Source organism: Apium graveolens, unplaced genomic scaffold (genome assembly GCF_009905375.1).
Source record: "Apium graveolens cultivar Ventura unplaced genomic scaffold, ASM990537v1 ctg8416, whole genome shotgun sequence".
NCBI classification, from domain to species: domain Eukaryota; kingdom Viridiplantae; phylum Streptophyta; class Magnoliopsida; order Apiales; family Apiaceae; genus Apium; species Apium graveolens.
Window position 1 is genome coordinate 10,993 of NW_027421160.1, and position 10,106 is coordinate 21,098.

Genomic DNA, 10,106 nt, shown 5'->3' on the forward strand with positions numbered 1-10,106 from the left:
CTGTGCTGCTTCGTTTTGTGCTATTTGAATTAGAATAAAGATTTTGTTTTTAGAGAATAAATTTAATTATCTGTTAGACAATTATTATCGGATTTGTGGAGCTGCGTCTCTATTTTTATGATTTTGATTATTGCGTTTGACCGCTGCTTTGAATTTCGTGATCTATTAGAATTATCGAGTAATAATATATTTTATTTTTAGTTTTCGATTTAGAATTTAATAGTCCGGAAGTGCGGGCTGGTACAGTTGGTATCAAGAGCAGGCTGTCCTTCGGAGTGTATTAGGTATGGGACTAGTACATTCCCTAGGATGCGATCCTTTAGACTATCGTATAGGTCTTAGAAAATTATTTTGGATTTAGGGCATTTATTTGTGTGATTATTTGATATGTTTGACTTTTGTGTTTTTTTGATTATTGACTATAAGTTTAGAATTTGTTTTGTGTGTTCTAGTAAAGATGGATGGAGAAAATCAGAACAACAATGAAAATCAGGGCAATAATGATGAAGGAGGAAACGTCTTTGACCAGCTGGCTGAAACTCTAGCTGTACTTGTGAATCAGCAACCGAAGCCCAACATCGTCTCTCAATTCAAGCGTTTGAACCCGCCAACTTTTGATGGAGCTACAGACCCGGCTATCGTTGAGATGTGGATCCAAGAGATGGAAAAAGCTTTCGGACTTCTGGGGAGCAATGAGGAACAGAAGGTGACCTTAGCTGTGTACCAATTGCAAGGAAGCGCTTACGACTGGTGGCTTATGGAAAAGAGGAAGAATGAGACGACAAATCTTGAAGAAAATCATGAACCGTACACTTGGGCAAAGTTCAAGAAGGCTTTAGAGGACAAGTACTTTCCGAGAACAGTTCGTCTGCAGAAAGAGAGGGACTTCATTCGACTTCAACAAGGTGGAAGAACCGTCATTGAATACGAAGCAGAATTTGCAAAGCTTGCGAAGTACGCGTCGACCCTAGTAGCAGATGAGAGCAGTCGAGCACGAAGATTAGAGGAGGGACTTCGAAGTGACATCAGGAATTCAGTGGCGTCGTTTGAACTTCAGACGTACGAGGCTGTCCTCAACAAGGCGTTAGTGATCGAAAGGGGCTTGGCAGAATCTGAAAAGGCGTCTGGCAGTTGGAATAAGAGGCGGTTCACTCAAACTAGTGGGCAATCTTTTCAAGGGGGACCACTCAAGAAGCCACACGTGTACGATAACATCGGGGGTCAAGGTGATCGAGAGACGTGTACCAGGTGCGGCAAGAATCATCCGGACAAAGTCTGTCGTTGGAATACAGGTGCTTGTTTTCATTGCGGAGAAGTAGGACATAAGATTTCGAATTATCCGCACAATCCGCCACCGCCACCAAGGAAGGAAGCATAACAAGATGGGCAAAGGACGTGTTTTCAGCTGACAGGAAATGACAACTATCGCAATTAAGGTATGATTTCTTTTCTTTAGTGACTTATTTAATTTATTTATGTTATGTGAATTTGGGGACCAAATTCTTTTAAGGAGGGAAGAATGTAAAATTCGTAATTTTATTTTTAATTTATTTATTAGAAATTAGATATTAATTTGTCTAGATAAATATTTTAAAAATTAGAATATTCTGAAAACATTTTGTGCAAGGTAGTTGATTTGTGAAAAGATTTGTTATTTGTGGAAATAAGTGTAAGAATAATTTAGAAAATCGAAATTTTTTTAGTTTAGGTAATTGTGTGTATCAAATATTTTATTTATGGAATTTACTTGGAGAGGTTGTAAATCTTTAGGAGGAAATATTATTATTTCCTAGTTGAGATATAGGGTTTTGTATCGTTATAAATACACCATATTCGTATTCCTTGTTTTTATCATTAAAATTCGTAGGACTTTCTCAGCAAAAATCAGCTGTCTTATAAAATTCGTAGAAAATTCATCGTAAGTCAGAATTCAGTGATTCTGGACTTTTCAGAAAGGTCTTTTCGTTATCTTCAGCTTTCGTGTTTCGTGTTTTTCAAGAAAATATCGTTTAGAGGGTCAAAAAGAGTAAATTCAGATCTGGTCAGGCTTTGAGGTAAGTACCTTTTGACTTACTTTTAAATTTCCGAAAAGATATTTCAGTTCTGTTTTTAATTTCATATAAGATATAAAAACTTTGATTTCGAAATTATAAGATATAAGTATTTGTGAATTTTAGAACCCAGTCTCTACGTTTTTCGAACCGTTCGTAATTTACGCTATAGTTCCGGAACTAGCCTTAGATACCCTTAGTAGGCGCACAAGTGTGCAACTTTAGATACCTATTAAGGGCGCGTAATTATTGAACTTTAGATGCCGACCACTGGCAAAGTGTGGTATAAAGAATAAGAATAAGAATTAGATGCCGGCTACTGGCAAAGTGTGGCCGTAGATCAAGACTGTGGTATTTATAAGAATTATCGTTTCGTTCTGTTTTATTCTGCTCAGATCTGTTATAAAATCTGTACTGTTATAAATTCTGCTCTGTTCTGTTTTAAATTCTGAATTTTAAAATATAAAACTTTGGGTTGGATTTATTTTAGAAAATGTTTTACAAAATTATTATTGTTTTAAGAAAAATCGTTTTATCAAAACACCCATTGTTTTTCTGTTTAAAAGTTAGTCAATTTGTACTTGCTGAGCTGTGTAGCTCACCCCTTTTAACATTTCAGGTTCGGAATTTGGAGCATATTAAGATTAAGGAATGAGAACTATGTGGAGATCTGTGCTGCTTCGTTTTGTGCTATTTGAATTAGAATAAAGATTTTGTTTTTAGAGAATAAATTTAATTATCTGTTAGACAATTATTATCGGATTTGTGGAGTTGCGTCTCTATTTTTATGATTTTGATTATTGCGTTTGACCGCTGCTTTGAATTTCGTGATCTATTAGAATTATCGAGTAATAATATATTTTATTTTTAGTTTTCGATTTAGAATTTAATAGTCCGGAAGTGCGGGCTGTTACAATTTGTAACTCAAATAAATCCAAAATTCAACTACCGGTGCAACTCATATAAATACGAAACTATAAACCCATTATTCAACTACAAATACAACTCAAAGAAATCTCAACCAGATACCTCAATTACATTTGCAACTCAAAGAAATCTCAAATGCAACACATTTCATATTATGTTGTTATAAAAAGCAAGATACAATGTTATTTGTAACTTTTTATGAAACTACTTATGCAATCCTAATATAACATGTTTAATGCAACCTTATATACATGTTTTAAACCTAGAATTCAACAACATATGCAACTATAAAAATTACAAGATTATTAATATCTAATATAACCATTATGTAACTCTAAATGTAATCTCACCATAACTGTAAATTAACTTTATAGAAAAATTTAAACCTAGATTTCAACCACCTATGCAACTTTAAAAATTAAAAATTTACCTAATACATAAATTATGTAACTTTAGATGTAACCGCAAATGTTACAGTCTTACTCAAGCTTCTAAAACCCAATTATGGAATTGGTGAACCTCTAAACAATTACTCAAATGTTATTGTGATCAGTGTTGATATACTTGGGGTATGTATGATCAGACATAAAAATAGCATTGATGAAAAAAATAACTTAAAGATGCTAACTAATTGCTCTGACGAGGCCATTGGTTATGATTTTGATGATGATCATTATCATAGGTACTTTAACTAATCCCTATTGTGTGCTTACTTATCAATTACCGCATTGCATATCATTTTATTGTTTTAATACTTGGAACAATCAACTACTAATTATGGTTTTACCTATTTGACACTCTTGTTCATGGGAGATTACTGTATCAGAATCTGAAACGTGACCCTCTTCTAAGGAATCTTTTGCATAACATAACTTGTTATTGTGATCAGTGTTGAGATACTTGGCATAAACTGAAGTATCTCTTATCCAAAGGTAAAGATGAAGGTTGTATTTGCAACCATACCTACAACTGCTAGCAACCATATATGCAACCACAAATGCAAATTTGAAAAAATATGTTGAAAATTACATTTAGTTGCAAAATAAGTTGCAAGTGGTTGCAAATGACGGAAAATAAGTGCGCCTGCAGGGCCAATACTAATATCACAAAAGTAACCATGAAATCAACTAAAATCAGAGCAAAAATCGCCTGAACGCAACCAAAATCCATCCTCTTCAATCTTCCTCTTTCCACTTCCCGTCAATACCAAACCTCTTCTCCACTTTTTATCATCTCAAACATGCTCAAAGCATCTTCAAACCTCCTAACCTGAAAATACCCGATAACCATTGCATTCCAAAAAACAACATCTGTCACCTTTATACTCTCAGTCACTTTACTCACATCATCCATCAACTCACACTTTGCATTCATATCCACAATAGCATTCCCCACAAACACATCATGAGAAAGCCCACTCCGAAGCGCATACCCGTGAACCTCCTTCCTTCATCTCCTCCACACTTTCTCAACCCCACAAGCAGGAAGAACATTAACAAGACTAACCACATCCACCATCACACCAAACTCCCCCTTCTCCCCACCTCTCAAACAACCTCAACACACCCTTAACATCCCCTACTCTACACGTACACAGCCACAATCGAATTCCATGAAACAACATCCTCAACCCCTATATGACACATATCATCAAATACCTTCCGCGCATCCCTCAAAACCCCACTCTTAAAATACATCATCGTAAGAACATTACAAACAAACACATTACACTCCACAAACCCTTTCTTAACCACAACCCATGAACGCAAAATCCCAAAAACCCATCCCCCTAATCTTAAAGTCTGCATTTAAATCACTAAGCACTACAAGGAAAATCGGCTCACACAACGGTTTTTGCCCGTTATCTGATACCCTGAAAAACCGTTGACTATTGAGCCGCCTCTCTTACATGGATCAGACAACGGGAAAAAACTGTTGTGTGAATGAGCACAGACAACGACCAGAGTAGTAAACCTGTTGTGTTACATCCAGAATAGACAACGCATTCTTGTAACTTATATTGTAAACATCTGTATTAGTCAAGTGTTCTGGAAACGGTTGTGTAGTGTGTCCATAATAATATAAGAACAAAACAAGTAATACAACTCTTATTGTCCTCAAATGGTTGTTCTACAGATCAACACACAACACAAATGAATTAAATAGCTCTTGTAGTAAAATTCTACAGACAACACTTGCATTTTGTTTTGTGTTGTAGGAACTCTTCTCATACAAGATTTGTCCTATTTCTTGTGTTGTGTGATTTAGTTTCACACTTGTCTTTTAGTTTACAATGTGTTGAGTTAGTGTTTAAGATATGATTTTTTTTATAACAAATGGTGTTGTCTGAACATAATTAGTTTTATAGAGAAGGGTTTTTTATTCAGTTTGGTATTGTGCGAAAGTCAATATAACAAGCTTTTAGTTTTTGAAATTATTGTGTCAAACAAACTATAACAATGTTTTAACTGGATAACTTACGGGCTAAAATCCCCTCAGACAATGGTTTCCAAATGCAAAGCAAATAAAACAACATTGTAAAATTAATATGCCATCAAATTTAAAATCCAAAGAAAAACCATTGAGATTACAATCAAGTCATCACACCATTACACTAGCAAACAACCAACCCTCCATTACTCCAGCAATCAACCAACCATCCATTACACCATTTCAACTAAAAACCAACTAAGTATAACCAAGTTCTATCTTAAGAAAAAAGACCATTCGAGTACATGTACTTCGGGACTCTATATTGCTTGTTAAAACATATAAAAATGAAAAATCTGAGTTAACTTTCTTTAGAAATTCAGGTGACATTTACATGTGCAAACACACATGACGCTTTCTCTAGTATACGCACTAATATGCCAACTATAAATACCTTTTTGCTCAACTATATCCAACTATATTTTCCAATGAATTTTTAGCTTTTGAATCCCCTGTAATAGGTTCATATCATCAATAAATTTTGATTTCCATGGCTTGAAGATTAATAATTGATTTTCCTGTGGTTGGCAGTTGTCCAAGACATTCTCGTGGTCTTTGCTCTCGGGTCTTATTTTGTCCGGCAAATTCCAATAGAGAAACAAAAATATTAAGCTCCTCGTGACTAAAACTTCCTCTCTTCATAAATTCAATTCCATGTATCAATTTATGCAAATAATAAAATACTTCAGGTTTAATTTAAAACAAAAAGTTCAAACCTAATGATCACTTTTACAAACTCCATTTTCTTCTAGCAGTTATCTTTGTACAGTTCACACAAGAATCTTCAATACACTCTTCAACGATACCAACTTGGCAATCTTTGGTTAGTCAAGTTCAACCTGCAAAAAAGTATATGTTGTTGATACACGAGAGTTGTGTAAGCTTCTATTTTATTTTGTATTCACAAGACAATTAATAAAGACCTCCACCAAATCACAAGATTCGACACACCTTCTAACCCATCACTCACATCTTGTCTTCTATGTTCCTGGTGTGGATGTTGGCTTCCAACAAGTATCATCCTTTCTATTGAGACAATACCCCTACAACAGTTGCAACTCTAGATAACTTCTTTCCTCCTCTAGCAACAATCTATACATGGGCTTGGTTAAACATATCAACAAAGTTTATATAATCTCTCCGCATCCCATTCAAACTTGTTTACCAGGTACTACAAACAACCAATAGTTTGATAAAAATAGAACAAAGTTAAGATACATGCAATCTTGAATCATAGTACTTGCAAAACCAATAATTTCTTAAATCAATCATATAACTTTGTTTAGAATAGACAGCATGAAAATTTATTTAATCTGAAGCAAAAAATATTAATTAAAAGCAATAAAATCAAGATAAGAACAAATCATATATTAAAAGCATCCAAAAATCAAGAATCTATTGAAATAAAATATGTGAATTGAGCAATCATATAACTAAAATTTATCCAGCAGCTAAGAAAACATACATACACTGATAAGAGTGAGCAATCAAAAATTAATTAATATCATAGGACCACCTGCAAAATGGATGAAATAAAAATTGCAGTATAAAATTACATGACATAACAAATTAGTAGGTTTTTAATACTAATACATTAATTGAACATATGAGCTCCTTTAATAATATATGAAAAGAATATAAAACCCAAGGCAATGAAAATAAAATCATTTAAAAAAGAAATAAGACAAGTGTATACCTTTAACCCAAAAATCGAACTAGGGTTTGCGTTTGAAATCGAGCTTTTGAATAACTCGAGTTAGGGGTTAGTTTCTAAGATTTGAATTGGAGTTTGGGTTTGGATTTAGAGAGGTGAGAGGTTAGAGTAAATTGAGGTGTTAAAAATTAGGTTTTAATTACACAGATGGTGTGATGGAAAGAGAGGCCGCATAGGAAGTTCAAAGAAGAGAACATGAGAGAAAGGGAGTTACAGCTTAGAGAGGGAGATGGACTACCATGTAAAGGGGAAATGAGTGAACAAAAGATGGGGAGATAGAGAGAGAGATCCATGAGAAGGGGGAGTTGGGACAGAAAGAATGGGGAGATGGAGAGAGAGAGTCAGTGATGAGAAGGGAGAGTTGGGAGAGAGAGAACAGGGAAAATAGAGGGGTGAGAGCAGACACCGATGAGAAGGATATAAACGGGGTTAACAAAATGGGGGGAGATATAAGGGGGAAATAAAATTTTCACTTGGGGGCAAACTAAAAATAGAGGAGATGGAATGAAAAAATGGCCTAAAAAGTGAAATTTGGGTGAAGGGGGAAATGAAAATTTAAACAAGGGGAAAATGAAAAAGTGGGGTTTAAGGTGAAATAGGGGTAAATAGATATTTTTTTATTATATGTATTATTTTATAATTTTTTTACTTTATTTTATAAGAAGATAATCAAAATTAATATATCTTAACATCCGTATGGTTGGATCGTCGAAAAATTTATTTAAATAATCATTTTGTTAATGAGGAACGTGTCTAGTTTGAGAAAGTAGTACTTCAACTAGAATCTTCTTGTAAAGTTATGCAAGATATTTTTTTGAATTTATAAATTATTACATAAAATTTATATTACATATTAATGTAATAAAATTCAATCTAACATTTTCATTAATTTATAATTCACTTAAACAAATATATATTAATATCCATATGGTTAGATATTAGAAAAAAATCATTTCAAAAAATTATTTTGTTAAGCAGGAACGAAATCCATTTTAGGAACTACCACTTTCACTACATTTTCGTTATAATTTCAAGAAAGATATATTTGAAAATTTTAAAATATTTTTTAAGTGAATAAAATCAATATATATTAACATCAACAGTTTAAGGAATATATATTAACAAAGTCAATAAATATATGGCATTAAAAATAATTGTCTGAAATTTAAAATGTGTTGTCTTAACAAAAGTCACACAACAGTTTTTAATATAAAACAATTGTGGGATGTAATATCAACCAAATAAATAGTGCCAAATTCATACAACGGTTTATAACCAAAAAAGGTTATTTAAAAACAATGTCAATAACGGTTTCCAAGAAAAAAACCGTTGTTGAATCACACAACGGTATTTTTAAAAAGCCTGTTGTACATAGTTTATACGACAACGTCTGAGAAAAATCATTTTAAAAAATTAATCCTGTAAATCGGGAACGAGTCTCGTTGTCGGGAGGGGTACTTTTACCAGATGTTTCTAATCATGGCATGCAAAATGAATTTTAAATTTTTTAATAATTTGTTCTTATGACTAAAATCTATATATCTTAACATCCGTACGGTTGGATCGTCGAAAAATCATTTTAAAAAATTAATCCTGTAAATCGGGAACGAGTCTCGTTGTCGGGAGGGGTACTTTTACCAGATTTTTCTAATCCTGGCATGCAAATGAATTTCAAATTTTTTAATAATTTTTTCTTATGACTAAAATCGATATATCCTAACATCCGTACGGTTGGATCATCGAAAAATGCTTTTCAAAAATTAATCCTGTAAATCGGGAACGAGTCTCGTTGTCGAGATGGGTACTTTTACCAGATTTTTCTAATCCTGACATTCGAGATGAATTTCAAATTTTTTAATACTTTTTTCATGTGACTAAAATGAGTATTTCTTAACATCCGTACGGTTGGATCGTCGAAAAATCATTTTAAAAAATTAATCCTGTAAATCGGGAACGAGTCTCGTTGTCGGGAGGGGTACTTTTACCAGATTTTTCTAATCCTGGCATGCAAAATGAATTTCAAATTTTTTAATACTTTTTTCATGTGAATAAAATCAGTATATCTTAACATCCGTACGGTTGGATTGTCGAAAAATCATTTTAAAAAATTAATCCTGTAAATCGGGAACGAGTCTCGTTGTCGGGAGGGGTACTTTTACCAAATTTTTCTAATCCTGGCATGCAAAATGAATTTCAAATTTTTTAATAATTTGTTCTTATGACTAAAATCGATATATCTTAACATCCGTACGGTTGGATCGTCGAAAAATCATTTTAAAAAATTAATCCTGTAAATCGGGAACGAGTCTCGTTGTCGGAAGGGGTACTTTTACCAGATTTTTCTAATCCTGACATGCAAAATGAATTTCAAATTTTTTAATAATTTTTTCTTATGACTAAAATCGATATATCCTAACATCCGTATGGTTGGATCGTCGAAAAATTATTTTAAAAAATTAATCCTGTAAATCGGGAACGAGTCTCATTGTCGGGAGGGGTACTTTTACCAGATTTTTCTAATCCTGACATGCAAGAATTTCAAATTTTTTAATAATTTTTTCTTATGACTAAAATCGATATATCCTAACATCCGTACGGTTGGATCGTCGAAAAATCATTTTAAAAAATTAATCCTGTAAATCGGGAACGAGTCTCGTTGTCGGGAGGGGTACTTTTACCAGATTTTTCTAATCCTGACATGCAAAATGTATTTCAAATTTTTTAATAATTTTTTCTTATGACAAAATCGATATATCCTAATATCCGTACGGTTGGATCGTCGAAAAATTATTTTAAAAAATTAATCCTGTAAATCGGGAACGAGTCTCGTTGTCGGGAGGGGTACTTTTACCAGATTTTTCTAATCATGGCATGCAAAATGAATTTCAAATTTTTAATAATTTTTTCTTATGACTAAAATCAAT

General features: G+C 33.1%; 2 protein-coding genes and 1 long non-coding RNA gene across 3 annotated transcripts; 1 reads left to right on the top strand and 2 right to left on the bottom strand.

Moving 5' to 3' along the window:
- Positions 1 to 457: 457 nt before the first annotated feature.
- Positions 458 to 1,378, top strand: LOC141704920 (uncharacterized). Its single transcript, XM_074508059.1, has one exon. It carries the CDS (start codon positions 458 to 460, stop codon positions 1,376 to 1,378), a length of 921 nt encoding a protein of 306 aa, XP_074364160.1.
- A 2,800-nt stretch (positions 1,379 to 4,178) lies between these two features.
- Positions 4,179 to 4,786, bottom strand: LOC141704921 (pentatricopeptide repeat-containing protein At5g16860-like). The gene is made up of 2 exons (XM_074508060.1): positions 4,572 to 4,786; positions 4,179 to 4,425 (listed from the first exon to the last, which is right to left on the bottom strand). The coding sequence occupies exons 1-2, from the start codon at positions 4,784 to 4,786 to the stop codon at positions 4,179 to 4,181; spliced, it is 462 nt and encodes a 153-aa protein (XP_074364161.1).
- Positions 4,787 to 6,183: 1,397 nt separating this feature from the next.
- LOC141704919 (uncharacterized) lies at positions 6,184 to 7,362 on the bottom strand. The gene is made up of 4 exons (XR_012568131.1): positions 7,165 to 7,362; positions 6,938 to 6,984; positions 6,420 to 6,639; positions 6,184 to 6,307 (listed from the first exon to the last, which is right to left on the bottom strand). It is a non-coding gene; the product is annotated as an uncharacterized LOC141704919 (long non-coding RNA).
- Positions 7,363 to 10,106: the final 2,744 nt, after the last annotated feature.

Coding starts and splice junctions, on each gene's coding strand:
- LOC141704920 (XM_074508059.1), top strand. CDS start 458: ATGGATGGAGAAAATCAGAACAACAATGAAAATCAGGGCAATAATGAT.
- LOC141704921 (XM_074508060.1), bottom strand. CDS start 4,786: ATGCAGACTTTAAGATTAGGGGGATGGGTTTTTGGGATTTTGCGTTCA. Junction 4,426..4,571: donor TGGAATTCGATTGTGGCTGT/GTACGTGTAGAG, acceptor GAGGAGATGAAG/GAAGGAGGTTCACGGGTATG.